The 22,587-nt window shown below is 46.9% G+C and overlaps 3 protein-coding genes across 4 annotated transcripts in view; all 3 read right to left on the bottom strand.

Moving 5' to 3' along the window:
* Positions 1 to 13,088, bottom strand: part of LOC130256689 (uncharacterized) — a 54,580-nt gene extending 41,492 nt beyond the window's left edge. For both annotated transcript variants that reach the window (XM_056498543.1, XM_056498544.1), the window contains exons 1-6: positions 12,929 to 13,088; positions 8,280 to 8,488; positions 7,820 to 8,082; positions 6,626 to 6,782; positions 6,178 to 6,428; positions 5,013 to 5,169 (exon numbers count right to left, since the gene is read on the bottom strand). In XM_056498543.1, the coding sequence (XP_056354518.1) occupies positions 5,013 to 5,169; positions 6,178 to 6,428; positions 6,626 to 6,782; positions 7,820 to 8,082; positions 8,280 to 8,397 (946 nt within the window). In that variant the 5' untranslated portion in view covers positions 8,398 to 8,488; positions 12,929 to 13,088. The remainder of the gene's footprint in view (positions 1 to 5,012; positions 5,170 to 6,177; positions 6,429 to 6,625; positions 6,783 to 7,819; positions 8,083 to 8,279; positions 8,489 to 12,928) is intronic.
* On the bottom strand, positions 11,341 to 12,411 carry LOC130256576 (phospholipase A and acyltransferase 1-like). The gene is made up of 3 exons (XM_056498313.1): positions 12,294 to 12,411; positions 11,837 to 12,105; positions 11,341 to 11,457 (listed from the first exon to the last, which is right to left on the bottom strand). The coding sequence occupies exons 1-3, from the start codon at positions 12,409 to 12,411 to the stop codon at positions 11,341 to 11,343; spliced, it is 504 nt and encodes a 167-aa protein (XP_056354288.1).
* A 2,768-nt stretch (positions 13,089 to 15,856) lies between the features above and the next one.
* LOC130256575 (IgGFc-binding protein-like) overlaps positions 15,857 to 22,587 on the bottom strand; it is a 60,206-nt gene continuing 53,475 nt past the window's right edge. Inside the window, exons 79-85 of the mRNA XM_056498312.1 lie at positions 21,330 to 21,506; positions 19,518 to 19,648; positions 18,436 to 18,635; positions 17,357 to 17,495; positions 16,930 to 17,058; positions 16,491 to 16,602; positions 15,857 to 16,158 (exon numbers count right to left, since the gene is read on the bottom strand). Of these exons, the coding sequence (XP_056354287.1) occupies positions 16,005 to 16,158; positions 16,491 to 16,602; positions 16,930 to 17,058; positions 17,357 to 17,495; positions 18,436 to 18,635; positions 19,518 to 19,648; positions 21,330 to 21,506 (1,042 nt within the window). The 3' untranslated portion in view covers positions 15,857 to 16,004. The remainder of the gene's footprint in view (positions 16,159 to 16,490; positions 16,603 to 16,929; positions 17,059 to 17,356; positions 17,496 to 18,435; positions 18,636 to 19,517; positions 19,649 to 21,329; positions 21,507 to 22,587) is intronic.

The raw sequence follows: 22,587 nt of genomic DNA, 5'->3' as shown, positions 1-22,587 counted from the left end.
TCTTTTGAAATTTAGAATATAAACTCTCTCTCTCCGAATAAGTGTCATTTTGAAATTAAGGGGCTTCCACTTAAAGGTATGAGGGTAGGAATAATAGGTTTTTTACCAGTCTGTGTAACAAGGCAAAAACCCCCAATAACTATGGCATCAACAGCAAAGAGAACTAAGGACCTGCGAACATTCTTCTCGGCCGCAGGCACTTTCCCTTTGGTGTGGTTACTGTTCCTGTCGGCAGGAATGAGCGAGAAATCCCGCGGTGCTGGACGGCCGTAGCTGTAGAGCGTCCCGGGAAGGCAGGAGGGTGCGGGCTGCTGTGTGGAGAAACCCAGAGCAACCCCGAAGGAGCAGCGGTGCTGGGCCAGCCCCGACCCAGCTCTGAGCAGCGCAGGGAGAGGGGGAGTTCAGGATTTACGGGCACACGAGCAGGTGGTGATAGCGCCCTCAGGGGCCGGTGAATTCTCCGTGCAGTAAGCGGTAGCCTGGTTATCTTTTTGTCATGTCAGATAAAAAAGATCTGCTACAGCTTTAGCCTCTGTTCGGTGCGACTGTCCCTCTGGGAGAAACTCCTAAAAAACCAAGACAGATTTCTCCCTCTCCACTCCCGGATGCCTGAAGCACTTAATCATCAGTGCTTTTTTGCAAAGCAATGGGAAAAATTCCACAAGAAAAAAGAAAAGAAAAAGAAAGGAAAAAAAGAAACTCAGCTCCCATCATTATCCACGTTGAATATTTTCTCATACCAATATGTTACATCAAATTTAAACTTTTAAATTATATGTGTACATGCACTACCTTAGTTTTATACATACATACACAAAATACGGATACAGACATAGTGTCATGGGTAGTTCACCTTAAAATAACATTTTTTTTAGGCATTGGAGCTCTCTGTTTATTGCATTAGTCACCAGGAGCAGCCTGGATCAGTCTTATGCAGATGGTGGGGCTGTGTTTCTATTCTTGGGGAGTCGGTTTTAGGTCTGCTGCACGCACCAGGTGCAAGCAATCAGAGACCTGCAGTCTGCTGCCAGGGAAATGGAGAAAAACATGTTAGCAATGTCAGATGTGGTGCACCACTTTGCTGCCTTGGACTGCAGTTCCTATTGGAGTTCCAGCATGTCCAGCACAGCAGCATTCAGCAGTGGTGTCACTTTAGTTAAACTATGATAGTCTACAGTCAATTGTTTTTTTCTGTTAGACTTGAGCACAGGCTAAATGGAACTGTTGGAGGATGACTGAGCCCTGCTGACCTTCCCTTGGCTCTCCAGATCACAGCTGATCTTGTGGATGGGGATTACAGCATCTTGATTTGTTTGCTACTGCTGGCAGTGCACTGTTGAGGTGGCAATTGGTACCTGCTGCTCCTCTGCTTTCAGGAGTCTTATTGTAAATGGATTTTGTGATAGTCCAGGCAAGGTGTTCAATTTCTTAATGCCCTCTGCCTCTACAGCAGCTATTCCAAAAGCCTACCTGAGCCCCTTTGGCTATTTGCAATAGCCATTCTAGAGGAAGTCTACGCCTAGAATGCACCATGCCTCTGGGCCAGTCACAATTGGATGTTTCTGCCACTGTCTCCAGCAGAGTCAGTTCCTGCAATCCCCCCAACAGAAATAGGTTCTGCCCCCACATGTCCCGACGACATTTGGGTACACCATGCACCAGTATTAACTAATGCCTCATATTTTTGTGGCTGTTATGTCAGGCCATCAGATCTACACTGTCTAAAAGACCCGGGATTCCTGTGCCTCTTTCTGGCTAGAGGCAGGGACCCTCTAGCCCCGGTTATAATTTTTTCTTCTTGAGCATACATACTAGATGTTTTTTAAGGGGGTCTGGCACATCATCTTCTGTTCTGTAATACCTGGCAGCTTGGTTATGGGAGGATGAGGCTACCTTCACTTTAGTACAGAGACCCATAGGATGCAGCTGATCAAATCAGGATGTGGGGAGGAAGCCTGCACAAATCTTCAGAAAAGCACTGAAGGGAAATGGGGAAGGGAGGGGCAGAAGTGGAAAATTTGCTGACAATTGCTTGTGGACTACTACAAAAATCATCACAGACAATGAAACAAAAGCAAATGGGGAATCCAGGCTAGTGCTGCTGGGGTCACCTAGACCAATGACATTCTTGACTTACTACTTCTAATGGGATGGCAGAGAGAAGCAAGTCTGAACAGTAAAACCTGCACACAAAGCAATGTTCAAACAGATAAAAGATGATTTTAGGCCAGATGTGTTTGGAGTTTTGCATTTTAATAAGCCTTTGAATTAATTATCACATCAGTTGCTAGCAAGTCTCCATGAAGTTTGTGGCAAAAGCTGGACAGTGACCAGGGACTCCATGCCTTCCTTGAGCTCTTTTTAACAGCACCTCTTTTGTTCTATATATATCTTTGCCTTTATTATTTCTTCCAAAATGAAGTCATTCCTCGCAAGGATAGTGGAAAGAAGAGCAAGACCATTACCAGCCACAACAGGAAAAGCAGGTGGAAAAATAAGACCGGCTAGAACAGAAAGACTGGCAGTTCCTACCCCAGCCATCACTGTACCTATCGTGGAACGGATCTTTCCCAAGGCTGTCATGGCCTGCAAAGGGAGAGCACAACATAAAACAGAGACATGACAAACAATGATATTTACCCCCAGAAAGGATAACTGAGAACAGGCATAGATAATAAGCATAATTAAATCTCCAAGAGGCATGGGCCCCATAAGCCAAAGGGGTAACACCCAGGCCTGTAGCCCCAGGAGGTGGCACTCAGTGGCAGGGCACTGTCAGGGTGCAGACAGAGCAGAGTGCCCCTTCAGGTCAGAGGCTCTGGGCAGGCCAGAGGCAGCGCTGGTTTGGAGCCCACGCCTGGCACTGGGCTGTGCCCATGCAGGCTGCAGGCTGTGTCCCAGTGCCCAGCTCACAGCCAGCAGCCAGGAGCTGCTCTGGGAGCACCCAGGGCTCACCCTGTCACACTCACCTGCTCAGACACTCCCTCTCCATAGCGAAGCTCTGTCACAAAGTGCTCACAGTTCTTGTAGAACAAACGATACAGCACAACCTTGCCAATTTTTCTCTCAGCATGCCGGATGATCTCCTCCACAGGGAAAGGCTTGCGGTAGTGGTCATACTTGTTGTTGATACGCCATTTATCCTTTCCAGCAGCGTCCTCCAGGAGCTCTTTCTTCACCTTTGCCCTTTTAATAAGTAATGTCATAGTGCCGGCTGAGGCAGGTGGAGAATTTTCACCTGAAGGCAGGGAGGAGATAAGGCAGACAGGCAAACATTTTCTGGCCCCTCCAAAACCTCACATGGCTTTTGGACTGCTCCTGGAAACCTCATCTACACACAGAGGGTCAACATGGGGCAGCACCTGTGGGGGACCCTTCACTCCTGCAGCACCACAACACCCTCACTGTGTGCTGCCAGGCTGCACCAGCCTTACCTACAGGTGTCACATGGATGACATATCCATTCCCCACGTACAGGGCCCAGTGCTGGTAAAGAGGCCGGTCAATCTCAATCAGGTCCCCAGGGATGGGGTACTCCTTGTCACCTCTCGTATCAAGGATGTGCGATTCACCACCTACAAAAGCCCTCAGCTGGAAAACACACAGTAAACACCAATAAATTTACTTTCTGAGAAAGTCAAGGTTAAAATCAGTATTTCCATAGAAAGAGACAATAGGATGTAGATGATAAAATCAGGATGAGGTAGAAAGCTTACACAAGTCCCCAGCAAAGCACTGGAGGGAAGGTGGCAGCATTAGGAAAGGAAAAATTGCTTTCTAGCACTTGCAGACTGCCACAAAAATCATCACAGACAAAAGGTAAAAGCAGATGTGACAAACAGCTCAGTACTGCTGGGGATCACCTTGAATTGATGATATGTTTGACTTGGTATTTCTTGATAGGATGGCAAGGAGAAGTAAGGCTGGAATGTTGAGCTTGCACAGAAACCAATATCCATACAAACTCCAGGCATGATGAGTTTGGGTTTTATGTTTTATTGAGGCTTTCATTTAAAACTTTCTATAAGAGTGGCAAAAGCAGGGAAGAGACCTCGTGCAGCCAGGCAATCCCTGCCTTTCTCTTAGCTTTTCCTGATGGCCCATTAGTGCTCTCCTACTCTCTGGATTTCACCCCAGAAAGCTCACTCACACAGTGCAGGCAACAGCACAGATCCTACTGCCAGCATGCAAATAATTGTTATTGTAGCAGATAGAGGGAAAGCAAAGCTCAGGCTGGAAACACGAGGAGCACTTTCATTTAGCCCCAGGTATGGTAATGGAGAAGAGGCAGCGACAACCAGAACAAGTAAATAAAAAGAGGCATGTGCCCATTAAGGCAAAGGGGTAACACCCAGGTTTGCACCCCTAGGAGGTGGCACTCAGTGAGAGGGCACTGTCAGGGTGCAGACAGAGCAGAGTGCCCCTCCAGGTCAGGGGCTCTGGGCAGGCCAGAGGCAGCGCTGGTTTGGAGCCCACGCCTGGCACTGGGCTGTGCCCATGCAGGCTGCAGGCTGTGTCCCAGTGCCCAGCTCTGGGAGCACCCAGGGCTCACCCTGTCACACTCACCTGGTCACCATAGCGGAGTTTTGTCACAAAATCATCAGCTTTGAAGTCAAACACATCATATGCCATCTCCTCGCCAATGCAACCCTCAGCACGCCAGATGATCTCCTCCACGGGCAGAGGAGTGCAGTACTGGTCATACTTGTTGTTGACAGCCCAGGCATCATTTCCAGCCAACTCCTTTAGGAGCTCCTTTGTAACTTTTATGTTGAGTATTGTGCCACTGTCAGCTGACAGGGATGGGACTCCATCATCTGGGAAAGGTAAGGAGGTAAGGCAGGCAGGCAAATCTTCTACGGCCAATCCAAAACTTCAGAATAATTTTGGACAGCTCTTGGAAACCTCATCTACAGACACAAGGTCCACATGGCGCAGTACCTTGAGGTAGAAAGGGCTCCTGGAGCACCCCAACAACCCATCTGCATCCCACCAGTCTACACCAGCCTTACCTATAGGTGTCACATGGATGACATATCCATCCCCCACGTAGAGGGCCCAGTGATCATAATGTCCCCGTTTGATCTCAATCAGGTCCCCAGGCTTTGGGTATTCCTCATCATCTCTCATATCAAGAATGTGTGATTCGCCACCTTCAAAAGCCCTCACCTGGAAAACACACAGTACACCCTTAGTAATAAATTTAGTTTAATTTCTAAGAAGCATAAAAATATTTTTCCGATAGAGAGAGCCAATAGGATTTAGATAATAATGCCAGGATGAGGTAGAAAGCTTACACCAGCTCTCAGCAAAGCTCTGGAGGGAAGGTGGCAGCATTAGGAAAGGAAAAATTGTTTCTAGCACTTGCAGACTGCCACAAAAATCATCACAGACAAAAGGTAAAAGCAGATGTAACAAACAGCTCAGTACTGCTGGGGATCACCTTGAATTGATGATATGATTGACTTGGTATTTCTTAATGGGATGGCAGGGAGAAGCATGGCCAGAATGCTGAGCTTGCATACAAACCTATATCCATATAGAAGAAGATTCCAGGCATGTTGAGTTTGGGTTTTATGTTTTATTAAGGACTTCATTTAAAACTATCTATAAGAGTGGCAAAAGCAGGGAAGAGACCTCGTGCAGCCAGGGAATCCCTGCCTTTCTCTCAGCTTTTGCTGATGGCGAATGACTGCAGTTTTTCTCTCTCGATTTCACCCCAGAAAGCTCACTCACACAGTGCAGGCAACAGCACAGATCCTACTGCCAGCATGCAAATAATTGTTATCTTAGCAGATAGAGGGAAAGCAAAGCTCAGGCTGGAAACTCGAGGAGCACCTTAATTTAGCACCAGGTATGGTAACGGAGAAGAGGCAGCGACAACCAGAACAAGTAAATCAAAAAGAGGCATGTGCCCATTAAGGCAAAGGGGTAACACCCAGGTTTGCACCCCTAGGAGGTGTCAGGCAGTGAGGGGGCACTGTCAGGGTGCAGACAGAGCAGAGTGCCCCTCCAGGTCAGGGGCTCTGGGCAGGCCAGAGGCAGCGCTGGTTTGGAGCCCACGCCTGGCACTGGGCTGTGCCCATGCAGGCTGCAGGCTGTGTCCCAGTGCCCAGCTCACAGCCAGCAGCCAGGAGCTGCTCTGGGAGCACCCAGGGCTCACCCTGTCTCACTCACCTGGTCACCATAGCGGAGTTTTGTCACAAAATCATCAGCTTTGAAGTCAAACACATCATATACCATCTCCTTGCCAATGCAGCCCTCAGCACTCTGGATGATCTCCTCCACATGCAGAGGAGTGCAGTACTGGTCATACTTGTTGTTGACAGCCCAGGCATCATTTCCAATCACCTCCTTCAGAAGCTCCTTTGTAACTTTTATGTTGAGTATTGTCTCACTGCCAGCTGATAGGGGTGACACTCCTTCATCTAGGAAATGTACAGAGGACATAAGGCAGGCAGGCAAACCTTCTCTGGCCCCTCCAAAACCTCACATGGCGTTTGGAGTGCTCCAAGAAACCTTGTGTACACACACAGGGTCAATATGGAGCAACATTCGGACATAGAAAGGCCCTTGGAACCCCCCAAAACCCCCACTGAATCCTACAAGACTGCACCAGCCTTACCTATAGGTGTCACATGGATGACATATCCATCCCCCACGTAGAGGGCCCAGTGATCATAATGTCCCCGTTTGATCTCAATCAGGTCCCCAGGCTTTGGGTATTCCTCATCATTTCTCTTATCAAGAATGTGCAATTTACCGCCTACAAATGCCCTGTGCTGGAAAACGCACAGTAAATTCTAAGCAACAAATGTAGTTTATGTTTAGAGAAAGTTAAGGTTAAAATCAGTTTTTCTGATAGAAAGAGCCAAAAGGATGTAGCTGATAAAATCAGGATGAGATTGAAAGGTTACACCAGCTCTCAGCAAAGCTCTGGAGGGGAAGTGGCAGCATTAGGAAAAGAAAATTTGCCTTCAAGTGATTGCAGACTGCCACAAAAATCATCACAGACAAAAGGTAAAAGCAGATGTGACAAACAGCTCAGTACTGCTGGGGATCACCTTGAATTGATGATATGCCTGACTTGGTATTTCTTAATGGGATGGCAGGGAGAAGCATGGCCAAAATGTTGAGCTTGCACACAATCCTATACCCATATAGAAGAGAATTCCAGGCATGATGAGTTTGTGTTTTATGCTTTATTAAGGCTTTCATTTAATACTTTCTATAAGAGTGGCAAAAGCAGGGAAGAGACCCCATGCAGCCAGGCAATCCCTGCCTTTCTCTCAGCTTTTGCTGATGGCCCATTAGTGCTCTCCTACTCTCTGGATTTCACCCCAGAAAGCTCACTCATACAGTGCAGGCAACAGCACAGGTCCTATTGCCAGCATGCAAATAATTGCCATCTTAATAGGTAAAGTGAAAGTAAAAGTCAGGCTGGAAACTTGAGGAGCACTTTCATTTAGCCCCTGGTGTGGTAATGGAGAAAAAGCAGCAATAATCAGGAGAATTAAATCAAAAAGAAGCATGTGCCCCATGAGCCAAAAGGGCAACACCTAGGAGGCTACACCTACCCCTAGGTTTGTAGCCCCAGGAGGTGTCAGGCAGTGAGGGGGCACTGTCAGGGTGCAGACAGAGCAGAGTGCCCCTCCAGGTGCAGGGGCTCTGGGCAGGCCAGAGGCAGCGCTGGTTTGGAGCCCACGCCTGGCACTGGGCTGTGCCCATGCAGGCTGCAGGCTGTGTCCCAGTGCCCAGCTCACAGCCAGCAGCCAGGAGCTGCTCTGGGAGCACCCAGGGCTCACCCTGTCACACTCACCTGCTCAGACACTGCCTCTCCATACCGGAGCTTGGTCACAAAGTGCTCACAGTTCCTACCAAATGAACGATATTTCACCTTCTTGCCCATGTATGCTGCAGCACGCGAGATGATCTCCTCCCCTGGGAGAGGATTGTTGGACTCATCATATTTGTTGTTGACACGCCACTTATTAAGTCGCACCACCTTCTTCAGGTGCTGCATCTTCACCATTCTGGTGAATACTGTCACCTCGTGGATTCCCAGTTTTATCTTCGGTTTACCTGTATATTATATTGAAGGAGGAGGTCAGGCAGGAAGGCAGACCGTCTCTGAACTTCCAAGAAGTCAGAGGGGTATCTTCTGCTCCTAAGAAAGGCTTTTACAAACAAAGAGTCGAGCACCAGGCCATGCAGGGAAACAGGGCACCCAGAGCACACCGAGAAGTCCCCTGCACCTCGCCACTCTGCAATATCCTTACCTACAGGTGTCAAGTGGATGACATATCCATCGCCCATGTAGAGGGCCCAGTGCCGATGAAACGGCCGGAAGATCTCGATCAGGTCCCCAGGCTGCGGTTTACTTTTTTTCTGTCCCATCTCAGGAGCGGGCAGTCAGGAGGCGCAGCTGTATCTGGGCAGGCTGAGCGCAGGGCAGAGCGCAGCGGGAGGCGAGGGCTGTGCAGGGCAGCTGCCGGGAGCGCAGGCACGGAGGGTGTCAGCGGCGGGCCCCGAGGGCAGCGGCTGCCGGAGCGGCGGCCCCGCTCCGCCGGCCCCGGCTCGGGGCCGCTGCCGCCCGCCGGCGCAGGGCGAGGCAGCGAGCGGCCCCGCTGCCCCCAGCGCCCCCGCCCGAGGCCGAGCCCGGCCCGGCTGTGTGTCCGGCTGCTGCCGCCGGCCGCGCTGCCCCCGCCCGCCCGCGGTGCCCGCGCTCCCGTCCCGGCCGCGCTCCCTTCGGGGCTCCGCTGCCGCCGGGGCCGGGCCCGCTGCGCTGCCCGAACGCGGCTGCCCGGGGGTGCCCGCGGTGCCCAGCCCGTGCCCGGCCCCTGGGGCAGCTCCGGCCTGCAGGGGCTGCATCCTGCTGGAAAACGCCCGCTCGCAATTCCCGAGATCCGCTCACCCCAGCGCCTGCCCCGCTGCTGCCGTGAAAGAGCTCCCCGGCCGCTGCTCTCAGTATTAATACCATAGCGGAGGAAATTGCGTCGTTCCTGCTGGGCTCACTGAGAGCACTGCCCCAGAGCCCTCCCCTGTGTCCTTGTATGACCCCCTGCTCCTGGGAAAGCTGTGCTTCCCAGGGTGGTGCCAAAACCATACTTTGATTGGGAAATCTCATTTTGACAAAGTCTGGCCACTGTCCTTTTACATGGAGACTCTTTTCCAGAGAGACCCTCCTGTCCCGTCATGGGCAACTGACCATGTGCCTTTTCAATTCACAGAACATTATCTATCCAGACAACCACCTCTGTGTGACGATGCTGCCGAGAAATATGAAACAACTTTGTGTAAATGCAAAAGACTTTGCAGCAAAAAGCATGGATTGGATTGATGTTAAGACCAACTACAAACGCAGTGAAGAGGACCAGGTGAGATCCTGAAGCTGGGCTCCAGGCTTTACAATGCTGGGGCTTCACTGGCTTGCACTGAATCAGCCCAGACTTTCATCCTCTGATGTGTTCCAAATTCAGATTGTTGAAATCCCTAAAAAGCCCTTCCATTTAGGGACACCCTGAACCTATGCTGTGTGCTTGCCCCACAGCACAGCAAGGATTGTTCTCTCAGCTGCTGGGGAATGAACAGCCTTGACTCTACTGCATGGCAACTGGAGCAGGTCTGGGACCTGGCCAACATTTGTCTAGAAATACTCAGGAGTGTTGAATACAGCAAGTGATGGATTCTGCTGTTCCTCCTCACACTCTCAATTGGTGCTTCAGACAGTGTTCCACCAAGTCCTGTCAATGCACCCACCAGGCTCCAGGGAAAGGCAGCCCCATAATAAGCAACATCACCCCAACTGCAAAGAGAAGCACGGTACAATTGCAAACTGCCACATTCCTTGAAATGTTGCAGTTTAAATGAACATCAAAGCATTCCCCAAAGGAAATAATTCCAGTATTCTTTTCTTATAGGCCTAAGTAGAGGTGTGGGAGGTCCGTATGCTGTCCTCACACAGTGCTCCCTTAGCAGTGTGTGGAGACAGAATGCTCTGAGTACATAAAGGTTAAAGTTCATAGGTTGCTGTATAACCACTTAATTAGTCATGAAACAAGTTCTGATCCATTTTCCAGGAATCCAAAAATGAGTTTCAGTTTCATTTTGATTATAACATGCTTTCTTGCATTGAAAATAAGAGCTTTATTCAGATGCAATAACAACGGGCAGTACAAAATAACTGGAAGTATTGGCTGGGTTATTTCAAGCATTGTAAACCTGCCATTTAAAAAAGCAGTGAATTAATTTTCTGTTTTGCTTTGCTTTGCTTGCTCACACAGCTTTTGATACACTCATTCATCCATCTTTTTCTCAAGACATAAATCTTTTACTTCAACTCTCCTGATTACTTTCTGGATGGGGCTGAGCAGGGAGTGAGTGAGTGGCTGCCTGGTGCTTTGCTGCTGGCTGGGGTTAAACTGGGACAACCTGTTCAGAGCAGACAAAATCAGCCAGCCTCTCACAGACAGCTGTCCTGCTCTCACCTGTCCCAGCAATGCAGGTAATTGCATGTAAGAAAAGCAACACAGGATTCTGTGTCTCACAAGTGGGATGCAGGTTACCTGGTTCCAAACACTTGAGGCAGATACTCGAGGTACCACCAGGACAATAAAGCATACTCCCCTTGGAAGTTTTCTTCCAAAACAATCCACACATCAGCTTTGTGACAAGGAAATGGTGTGGCTCAGTACACTAAAAAATGCTTTGTAGGCAGGGAAAAACCAAACAAAACACCATCATCCCAAAATCACAGCACTCCTTTAAAACTCTGAAGAATACAGCTCATAGGACCTGCTCTTCCATCCAACCTCCCAACCTCCCACGAGTTTCTCAGTTTAGGCAGCACAAGTACAGGCTCCAAGACACTGCACATGCCCTGCCTGCTCCTTTGCAGATATTCCAGCCAAGGCTTTCCCTCCTACATACAGCATCAGCTGGAAAACACTCAGCAGTAATTTTTTTTTACTTTTTCAGAAAGTTTGAGGTAAAAAATCATGGATACACAGAAAAAGTCTACAGGAATGAATGGATGATAATAGATGAAAAGCTGGTACCAGTGCAAATGCACCCAGACTACCACAAAAATCATCATAGGCAATGAAATAAGAGTAGATAAAGCAGGAAGGCTAGTACAGCTGTAGGCCACCTTAAATGATGTCAATCATGACTTTTTATTTCTTAATGTGATAACAGGGAAAAGCAAGGCCAAAGACTTGAACTTAAATGCAAAGTTATACTTAGATAAAAGAGGATTTTGGGGTAATTAAAGTTGGAATTTCTGACGTTTTATTAAGGCTTATTTAATGTTTCCAGAAAGGCACAGTTGCAAGCCCCTCACTAGCAGTTCCTCTCTTTACTCGATTTAGAAGAGAAGCTCTTCACAACAGCAGCAGCAAGACCAGCAAGAAGGACACCTCCTACAGCTGCCACAGTCCCGATAACTACATTTCTCACCTATAAAGGGAAAGTAAAACACAGGCTGAGGAGCACTTATGTTTACAGCCCCCTTGCATGATAATACAGACACAGCAGGGACCAGCAGGGTAATTAAATGAGTGAGAGGCATGTACCACATAAGCTGAATGGGTAACACCCAGGTTTGCACCCCTAGGAGGTGGCACTCAGTGGCAGGGCACTGTCAGGGTGCAGACAGAGCAGAGTGCCCCTCCAGGTGCAGGGGCTCTGGGCAGGCCAGAGGCAGCGCTGGTTTGGAGCCCACGCCTGGCACTGGGCTGTGCCCATGCAGGCTGCAGGCTGTGTCCCAGTGCCCAGCTCACAGCCAGCAGCCAGGAGCTGCTCTGGGAGCACCCAGGGCTCACCCTGTCACACTCACCTGCTCAGAGACTGCCTCTCCATAGCGAAGCTCTGTCACAAAGTGCTCACAGTTGCTGCCAAGCACATCATAATCCACCTCCTTGTCAATCCACTGCTCAGCTCTCCGGATGATCTCCTCCACTGGGCGAGGAATGCGGGAGCAGTCATACTTGTTGTTGACACGCCATTTATGATCTCCCACCACCTCTTTCAGGAGCTGCTTCTTCACCTTGGCCTTTCTGGTGAATACTGATGTGGTGCTCACCAAAAGGGAAGGGGCTCCTTCATCTGGGAAAACAGGTAGGAGTCAAGGCAGGCAGGCTGACCATCTCTGGCTCCTCCAGGACCTCAGATGGGTTTCTGATTGTTCCTGGAAAGGTCATCTACACATGCAGGGTCCACCAGCAACTCCATGGAAGGAGACTGGGCTCCTGGAACATCCCACTCAGCACTCTGCGAGGTAGCACCAGCCTTACCTACAGGTGTCACGTTGATGACATATCCATCGCCCATGTAGAGGGCCCAGTGCTGGTAAGCACGCCGGTCGATCTCGATTAGATCCCCAGGCTGGGGGTGGCTCCTGCCATCTGTCATCTCAGGATCGTGCAGTCAGGACGCGCAGCTGTATCTGGGCAGGCTGAGCGCAGGGCAGAGCGCAGCGGGAGGCGAGGGCTGTGCAGGGCAGCTGCCGGGAGCGCAGGCACGGAGGGTGTCAGCGGCGGGCCCCGAGGGCAGCGGCTGCCGGAGCGGCGGCCCCGCTCCGCCGGCCCCGGCTCGGGGCCGCTGCCGCCCGCCGGCGCAGGGCGAGGCAGCGAGCGGCCCCGCTGCCCCCAGCGCCCCCGCCCGAGGCCGAGCCCGGCCCGGCTGTGTGTCCGGCTGCTGCCGCCGGCCGCGCTGCCCCCGCCCGCCCGCGGTGCCCGCGCTCCCGTCCCGGCCGCGCTCCCTTCGGGGCTCCGCTGCCGCCGGGGCCGGGCCCGCTGCGCTGCCCGAACGCGGCTGCCCGGGGGTGCCCGCGGTGCCCAGCCCGTGCCCGGCCCCTGGGGCAGCTCCGGCCTGCAGGGGCTGCATCCTGCTGGAAAACGCCCGCTCGCAATTCCCGAGATCCGCTCACCCCAGCGCCTGCCCCGCTGTTGTCTCAGCCGAGCTCCCGGCCCGCTGCTCCCGCTATAAATAACAGGAAGATGGCGCTTGATCCAATCCTGCTGGGCTCACGGGCGACAACCGGCTGACCGAGCTCTGTCGCGCCCGTCCCCTTCTCTTCCATCCCGTCCCATCCCACCGTCCCCGCCTTCTCCGTCCCACCGCCCCTCCCACGCTGACATTCCTCTCCCGAGATTGCTGCCAAAGCATTCATTAAGTGGAAATTCCGATCCTGTCCCCGAGGGGGACGTGGTATTGCCACTTTCCCGGATACTGCATCAGCTTCTCGAGCCCCTCCGTCGCGGAGGGGCTCCGGTCCCGCTCGGCCGAGCGGTGAGTGGTCATCCCTCATCAGGAAACCTTTCGAGAGAAAAATGGGGTGCTGCCGTTCTACTTCTTCCCCGTGATGAGAAACAAAGGAGGTGGATCTCTGAGTGAAATAATTTTAGTGCAAAGGGATTTTTAGGATGTGTTTTTATGACGTGGCCTCGGCATTTCCTTTGGGACATCAGAGGAAACTCATGATTGTGCCCAGCAAGTGTCCTGGTCCAAGAGTTAAGCACGGCTGAACCCGTACAGGCAACTCTTTTGCTGGTGCTGGCACAGCGTGCTAAAACTAAAAAGAAAACTCTCCTCTGGGTAAGTTGAACTAAGCAGTGTATTTAAAGCCTTGCATTTCAGAAGTTGTGTGAGCAAGCTGATTGATTTAAAAGATGGGAACAGTGGAAAATTTGTCAGTTTTCTGTCTTCAAGTGACATGAAATTGTTAATTCAGTGGAGCATTGAACAGCAGTTCTGCTTTCTGTATCACCCCCTTCTTTAAGTCTGAATTATTTGCAAAGCTTTGCAGTGGAAATTCAATCACCAAGGCAATTCTTGTGGTATGGAAAATAAAAAAACCATATAAATGGAACCCAGATATCTGCTTTACCTGGGCACAGCAGGGTCCTGTTGCTTGGGGGTGCCTGAGCTGGGATCCTGCAGGGCAGGGACTGGCCTGTGGTCCCAAGCAGTGCAAAGGGAGGTGAGTGTGGGCAGCACTGCTCAGCAGTCACTGAATCACTGTAGCAGGCACGAGAGTGCAGTGGAAACTGCCACTGAACAGGCAGTAAAGATGGTATTATAAACACAGTGAAATTCCAGCATAAAGTTGACAGTTCATTTGTGCACGAGTAGGTCTCTCTCGCTGATTCATTTTCATTGTGTAATGAGGTTGAAAGGCCCTTTCTATTCATACCCTTTCCAAAATAGATGTGGCCTGTGTGTATGGACTGCTGGTGTGTTCTTAAATGGACCAGAATCACCTAACTCAACATGGAGACTGCAAATACTTCTCTGGCTAACAGCACACATGAGGATAGAAGGGAAAGGAGAAAGGGAAAGTAAATAATAACCATCATTACAGCAGAAACAGCAACAAGGTCTGGCCATCCAGGACCCACTCTGGCAGTCACACTTGCTGCACTTGAGCTGGGACTGAGCCCCTTTGAGGTTCCCCCCTTGACTTCCTATGCACTTCACACTCACACATTCAGTCAAAATCTTCTCACCTGCTGGGCCCCACAGCAGAGTCTCAAATATCTGGATCCTTAAAATAAATTAATCATGGTGCAACAACAAAACAGCTGATAATGGATGAGCTGGGTGTCTCTGATCAGGAACCCCAAACAAAAGAAACCCTGTGGATTTTGTGCCCTCACAGTCTGGGCTCCTCAGCTCCTGCTGTATTTCTGAGTGTCTGTTCATGTGCCTGAATCACAGGTCCCTGTTCCCTTTGTTATGTAAAGGGTTGGCACCAGTTCAGTCAGGCTTTACCACACAGAGCTCAATCTGCATCTCACACTGCATCTGCACACTGAGCTGCCTGCACTTTATGTCTTCCTCAACAATCTGAAAGTGACCTGCAATGAAGTGGAAAAGCACCAGAAAAATATTTCATGGTGCTTTATGTCCTAAAGTTTCACTCACAGCCCTGCTAATCTGTTCTGGGCTTGGACAAGGCTCAGGCAATGCTTCAGTCCCTGAGCTTTCTGAGTGATCTGTCATGGGGTGGGTCTCACACAGAGTGTGTAACCAGGTATTGCTACCAATGCCTTTGGTCTCCTGATGCAAGGGAGTCCTTAGTATGATCTGGGGCTGAGTTGGTGCTGAGCTCCTCTCACAATTATCAGTGTGGCAGCTTCTCAGTTTGCAAAGACCCCCAAGGAAAGTTTTTAACACAATCTCATTCTTCAGAAGGTTTTTGTTAAGTTATGCTCTTGCTTATCCCCCACAGACTGGGGACTGATGACAAGCCTGCTTCTTGTCCCTCCACTCTATGTGGATAATGGGGGTCATCCTTTTTATTACTTTTATCCTCAGGTGAGCTCAGTGTCTTATTTCTTTCTCTCCCTAGTTGGACATGCCTTGCCAGAAGAGGGGTAAAGAACTGTCTCCATGTCAGTCAACTAATCCCCTCCCCATGAAAGGATTTGGGTAAGATCTCATGAAGACCTGCATGGGATGCTATAACTAGTTCGTAGAATCATAGAATGGTTTGGGTTGGAAGGAATCTGAAGATCATCCAGTTCCAACCCCCTGCCATGGGCAGGGACACCTTTCAAAGGAATTCTTTCCTAAAGCTGACTTAAACCTACTTTTTGATATCTAACCTTAACCTACTCTCTTTCAATTTGAATTTGAATTTGATCACATCAGTCTATGTTTTGTACATCTGTCAGAGGTGTGTATGTGATGTCATGCAGCACACTTGTGCCATCAAGGTCTGGCTGGAATTTGTGTTTTTCAAACATCCTTTAAGGACAACAGAGTCTCTTCTGTCAGTTAGAACATATTTCAGTTTGGGCCTACAATGTGAGATCTGAGAGATATTTTAAATGAACGATTTCAAAGGTTTTCAACAAATGCAATGATAAATTTATTATTCTATCTTCTCAAAGTATTAGAAATACAATTGAAATACAAAAGTAAAAGGTATGACAAATTAATAGGAATAGGAATAGGAATAGGAATAGGAATAGGAATAGGAATAGGAATAGTATTGTTAATTATAGGTGTGTATTTGGGGATTCATTTTGATCAAATGCTCTGTTCACGATGCAGCCATAATCTTGCTCACGTACTCTGGCATTTGATTCATCTCTGGACCATTTAAAAGAAGAATCCCTTGATACTGTAGCTGAACCAGACTTTCTCTTCCTGCTGTACAATGGAAAAGAAAACAAAAACCTATTTTAATTTCCATTCTTATTTATAGTGTGAGATCAAACAATATTGTGAGCATGAATGGAACTGGGTTTTGGAGAAGCTAGAATTTTATGATAAATGATGCATATGCTCTGTATAAAAGAAATGGCATATGTTCATTCCTGATTTTTTAAGAAAAAAGTTAAGTTTTCCCTCAGAAGAGATCCCCAGTGTTGTGGCTCCTTTCTGGTCTTGCAGTATGTGACTGATGGGAGTTTTGAGGTTTACAGGTGCTAAAAGAGGTGTCTTTACTTTTCTGAATGTAGCAAAGCTGGGAAAAGCCTTACCTGAACAGGTACACTGTGGAGGAGATGAGAATGACAATAACAACTACACCTGCCACAACTCCGATGACAATGGCAACTGTGTTGTTCGAATCCCCTGTGTCAGGCTCTACAACTGAAAAACAGAGTCTTGTTACTGAAAGCTAACCGTGCTGTGAACAGGAAGGTTTTTTCTCCACCCTTGCCTGTCTGTTTGGTTTTCTGGAGTGGTGTCAGACCCAGGTCCTGTGTGCTGTACCAAGCCCTGCTGTCCTGCTTTCTGGTACCTCTCCACTGGACTTCTGACCCTTCTTTCTGCTTGGATGACCACAGGCTCTCACCCACTGGGCCACTAACTTACATCATGAAAATGAAGAGCAAGCCCAGTCTTCTCCATAACAACATCCATTTTTGAAAATGATGTGTTTAATGCAGACAGGGAAATCCAGAATAGTTTTATTACCTAATTTTTCAGCCTCACAGTTTGGTCCCGTGTAGAGTTCTGAACATTCACAGAAGTGGAGGGAGGGGCCGTTGGAAGTTTCAGAGCAAATGCCATCATTCTTACAAGGATTTGGCATACATGGGCCACCTGGGAAAAAAGGAGAAACACTTGGCTCTCAGATAATCCAACCCTGAAGAGAACCATTCTTGCTTAGATTACTCTGACTCCTGTATTTTAGCGTGTTTCTTGTATCTGACAATGCGAATAAGGGAAAGAAACACTGTTCCTTTAGTAGGAAACACTGTTTCTCCAGTGGAACATCAGAGCAAGATCCCTTGCATGGTTTTCTTCTGTACACTCTTTTTTGCAACTATCTCTAAGCCAGTGATGCCCTTTAAAGTTAGACTTCATAGAATCAAAGACAATGTGATAATTGTTGACTCACTCCTGTAGCATCCACGACTGTAGTTTGAAACGCCACAGATTTCATCAGACCCACACACTAGATCAGTGCAGGAAACAGTGGAGCTTTCTGTACACCAGCATTTCTGAGAGCAGTCATCAGTGGTGAATATTTCTCCAATCTGGAAGACCAGGAGTTAAATGTTAAAGAGACCAAATAAAATCAGCAAAAACCCCACTAATGTAGCACTTGAGCCCTCATTATACTCTCTCCAACACTTTCCTGATGAATGGCAATAGGGTAGGTTGAGTTTTTTAAAGTAGCTTGTAAAAAAAAAATATATATATAAAGCAAGAAGCTTACTAATGCAACTCTCTGAAATTCAAGGATGGCCCAAGAAAGAAAGCAAAAGAAGACTTGGGGCATGAGATCCTACCACCAGGCAAGGTAACCAAAAATGGGCAACGATTGCTGTTGCTGGAGATGAGTGGCAGATGAATCACATCATACTTCCAAGACAATGTGGAAATGCTATCTGCCATCTTTCTTAAAAGTGCTACCTGTTAATAGTAAATCTTTACTGGCTTTATTGGCTTAGGACTTTTTTGTACCAAATCTCTAGTGGTTAACCAGAAATCTGTGAGATGATGGAGCTGTTCTATCCTGCAGTGGCAGTGAAGTGTTCTCCTCAGAGCCCAGTTTTGCTCAGGGGTCTCTTCATGACCTTTCCAACTTTACAGACTCTCAACCCTGCCTGCATCACTCTTCACTTGGAGAAACAAGGCCACAGTGATGCACAGAATTTTTCTGTAACTGGTGTGTTGTAAACTTTAGAGCCTATGAGTGTAATAAAGGTCAAGAATTAACATAAATTTAATCACATAATTTCTCCAAGTGTCTGCCTTGGACTGTCAGGCAGAGTTTCAGAGAGAGACCAAGAGATCTTGACCTCTCTTCCCTTTCTCCAGAGACCAGAATTTTATTAAGCAATTGCTCTTTGTTTCTAATGTTTCTACTGCAAAATTACATGCTGAAGATTATGAGAAGATAGTCAAAATAACTAATAGAAGAAAATACTGTTTAGTGCTGTGGGAGCTATCTGACCCACAGAGAGACCATACCTCATAGTATTTGTTAAGATATGTGCAGCCACACTGTTTGTAAGGCACACAGTCAAAGCCACTAAGAACATAACCAGGGAGACATTCACAGCCTTCAACACAGGGTGATTCACACTCAGAGGGGCTGGTCAGGTCGTTGCAGGATGCTGGGCATGCAGACATGCATGAGCTGTACTGGCTGTTGGCAGGACATGTCAGAGCTGTAAAAATAAGGAGTCCAGTTATACCAGGCTGCTGTGTGGTACTTACCTACAGAATTCACTTTCTGATCAATTTTGCAGGAGGCAATATGATAAATAAACACACAGATGTGCATACCTATATAATAGTGTTGAAGTTGTAAGTAAAGCACTCAAAAGTCAGGAAATGCATCATCAAAGATATTTGTCTATTGTGTTCTCATTCCTGGTATACACTGGTCTCAAAACAACTTCTCACAAATTCAGGGTTGACATCCCTGAAGTGCCAGATCTGTTCCACAACTTTGGGAACTGTGTTTCACCAGAAATACAAAGTTACCTAACCATATCAGACACAGGGAAAATATGGTTTGTTGAATCTCCAAACTCAAAAAAAAAAAAAAAGGGTGGGGAAAATATGTTTAAGATGGTTATAATTTCTATTTCAGCATTTTTTACTCTGAAAAGTATTGAGTTTTCAGTTGAATTTTTTAAAAAAATCTTGAAATTTCACAGGAAAAAAGACGATTAGTATATTTTGTAGATTTAAAGAGAGTTTGAAATTACATTTCAGATTTGTAGCTTGTGATGGTCTCCAAAATTTAAACTTTTTGTCCCATTGGGAATAGGGACATCTTTTCACTCACAAAACTTCTGGTGATAGGGGGCTGACAGCTAATTTCCTAAGTATCTCTCTCTAAGCTGGAGTTTAAATGTAGAAGTCAGCATAGGACACAGAAGAAAGTCCAGAAAAACAAGTGTGCTTAACTGTGAGGGGTGAACAAAGTGTGAATCAATATGTTTTTACTCCCTGAAAAAATTTGATACAAGAAAAGACTTAAACTTCAGATTTTTAGAGTTGTGTAGGTAGAATCCCTGCTTTCTATTTCTTCCTGTGCTTACCACACTCTGTCTGTTGCCTCCAGCCATCCATGCTGACTCCTTGCTGCTGACAAGCCAGCACATATTCCTCCAGACTGCGACACAAGGTAGCGACCTCATCTCCTTCCACACACATATCGAACAGGCAGCTCCTGTGAGAAAACAGTAATTCCCAGTACATTTGTTACTGGTTATTTTCATCTGCTGCCTGACTCCAAGTTAGTTTTGTTTTCCAGTATCTGGCTGACAGGAAACAGAGGAATAAAAGCACATGATTGGGAAGATCAGGTCATTTTTGTGCAGCTGCTGCTGCTATGTGAGGTGTCCATATAGGATCATAACATCATTAAAGCTGGAAAAGGCCTCTAAGATAATCTAGCCCACCCTTTAATTTAATTCTGCCAGGTCCACCACTAAACTATGGCCCTAAATAGAAAATTTTCCTCATAAGCAATCTAAGCCTCCCTTGGATCAAGAATGAAGAGTTACCTGACTTAACACAGTGAGTTCTTCTTTACTCTCTGCTTCTGTTTCAGAATACATCTTGCTTATAGAGCACTTTTTCATGCTGCTAAGTGTTACAACTGAACTGCACACTCCTTTTAACACGTGGGTGCCCTGCCCATGTCCATGTGCCTTGAATGTTGACAGAGAATTCTGCTTTATCTAGTGTTTGTTTGCTAGTGCTGCCTTCTCGGTTTTGCTCATCATTTGAGTTTTCATGGCTTGATTTTCAGAGGCATTGATATCCAAGATGAATGGAATCTGCAAATATGCAGCACCTCAGAAAAATCAGGGCAACCACTAAGCAGGTAGAGCAGGCTGCCCAACCAAAATCTAGAGTGAGTAGGCTTATGTTAATAATCAGGAGATATATCTACATCTACATCTACATCTACATCTACATCTACATCTACATCTACATCTACATCTACATCTACATCTATCTATATAATCTATGTATAACCCATAGCTAGATATAGATATAGATGCAGATATAGATATAGATATAGATATAGATATAGATATAGATATAGATATAGATATACACATTGAAGCCGGTGGTCCACTTTATTTGGCTCAAGATACTGCTAACATACTTCTCACAGATAAGAGGGACTTTGGGGTGAGCATTATCTGTCTTTAAACAGACATAACTATGTAACTAAAGAAAACTGGCAGCTACTTGGCAAATTTGTGACTGATGATGGATGAAGAATGAAAGATGAATGTGGGGATGAATATAGCTCAGAATTAGGTATGATGGAGTTGTATAGGTAGGAGGCAGAGCAACCTTGAAACACAGCAGAGGGAACTTTCTTGAAGATACCAGGTTAATTACTCTTCACTAATCTGTTTTTGTACTTCTCCATGAAAAGTCCAAGAAGTGTCATTGACAGCTTCAGCCTTTGGCTAAGGCACAATACAGATTGTATGAAGCTAGAACTGCTACCCAATAGACCCAGGTGCTAAATTCTTACTGAGTGTGGATGAGAGCTGTAAGCACATTGGAAATTCCAGGCTACAGGGATAATGCTTAACACTGTTGCTTTACCTGTGTGGGAAAAGAGGAAAGCTGCTTTGTAGAGCTGGCAGAGAAGTTAAATGCTGAATAGATGAAAGAAAGATAATCACAACTATTTAAAAATAAGTAAGAGGATGTAAATATATCAATAATGGAATCACTGGGTCCAGTTCTTCAAAGACACTTATTATCCTCCACTCCTGTTAATATCCTGGAAACTCCAGATGACTGAAGATAGTTCTTGTCAGAAACTATTGCCAAAATGATTTTGCAAATGGAGAGAACAACTGTCTGCAGTAGACACTTACGTGAAATAGAAACCTGGTTCGACTGTAGAATGACACTTGGCAAAAGGACCATTCGAGTAAGTCAGGATTTGACACTCTGTTGTTGTGTTTTGCTGCTCCAGCTGATTTTCATTGCAACCTTGGAAAAGCCCTGGATCTGGTTCCTCCTCAGACTCATTTTTGGAGATGACATCTCGTCTGTAAATGAAGTCATTATGAAATAATGAGTGTTCTGTGTATATCCAGCATTCATGGTACTTCTTTCTGAGTAACACTGCAAGAATACTTCTGCCTTGTGGTGTAAATGTAAGCTTATTTCTCTTTCATGTTTTTTCCTGAATGGGAAGAAGGTTGAGCAAATCAAAGATGGTCTGGAACACTTCCTACCATCTCAGAGATTTATGTATTTTTAAAATAAAAAGGATATGTCCAGTTATCTGTTTGGAAATTCTTCATGGTACATGTTTTATCTATTGCCTCCTCCATCCAATCTATTCAACAAAACTGAATGTTAGTCAGAAGGATGCAGCTGGAATAAAGCCCTGTTTCTTGGATATATGTTAACTTTCACTGAACAGCTGGCTGCATGCCTGAAATGCCAGAATTTTCCTATGGGCGCAGCCTCCAGTACCCCTTTATGCTCAACACTGCCTCATATACTGTTTTCTGCTATTCTAGCAGGCAAATTTTTGCAGTCAATACATATCTGGACATTTAATACAGTTTCATTTTCTTTCTGAAAAAGCAATGTGATAGTGGCTAAGCAATTTCCAAAGGGCTTTCAAAGCAACAGGAAGAAAGGCAGGAAGGCAGGAAGGCAGGATGGAAGGAAACCTCAAGGAAACAAGAAAAATATTTTTCAATGTTGTGTGTGGACTAATTGGCACAGCATCTTCCTGACCATAAATATCATGTTCATGTACAGTCAAAATAATGCCCTTACTTTTTGTGTACCCACAGAAAAAAAATAGATAGCTATGAAAGCAAGAAAATTGGATTCTTCATGAACCTTTTCTGGGAGGAACTGTGAATTTATGTTTACGGATTTCAAAGCTACCTTCATGTTTCAGAGGAAAGACTGACATTGAATCAGGATTTGCACTCACTCAGGCCCATCCAGAGCATGTATTCATCTTTGCCATGATCTTGGCAAAGATGTTACTCATCCCTGTGCCCTAACAATTCTAATGGCTGTGGCTCCAAACAGGGGCACAGAACTGGGCTCATGCACTGAGTATTCAGGACTCTTTTGGCCAGATAGAAAAGTCACTACACACAA

This window comes from Oenanthe melanoleuca, chromosome 9 (genome assembly GCF_029582105.1).
Source record: "Oenanthe melanoleuca isolate GR-GAL-2019-014 chromosome 9, OMel1.0, whole genome shotgun sequence".
In the NCBI taxonomy this organism is placed as follows: Eukaryota; Metazoa; Chordata; class Aves; order Passeriformes; family Muscicapidae; genus Oenanthe; species Oenanthe melanoleuca.
Note: the sequence above shows the minus strand (reverse complement) of the source record. Positions and strands in the feature narration are given on the sequence as shown.

What these genes read in the sequence shown, in the direction of transcription:
- LOC130256576 (XM_056498313.1), bottom strand. Translation starts at nt 12,411, where the DNA reads ATGACAGATGGCAGGAGCCACCCCCAGCCTGGGGATCTAATCGAGATC. An exon ending in CATCAACGTGACACCTGTAG is followed by an intron (nt 12,106 to 12,293) that starts GTAAGGCTGGTG and finishes CTGTTTTCCCAG; the next exon opens with ATGAAGGAGCCCCTTCCCTT. An exon ending in GAGAGGCAGTCTCTGAGCAG is followed by an intron (nt 11,458 to 11,836) that starts GTGAGTGTGACA and finishes TTCCCTTTATAG; the next exon opens with GTGAGAAATGTAGTTATCGG.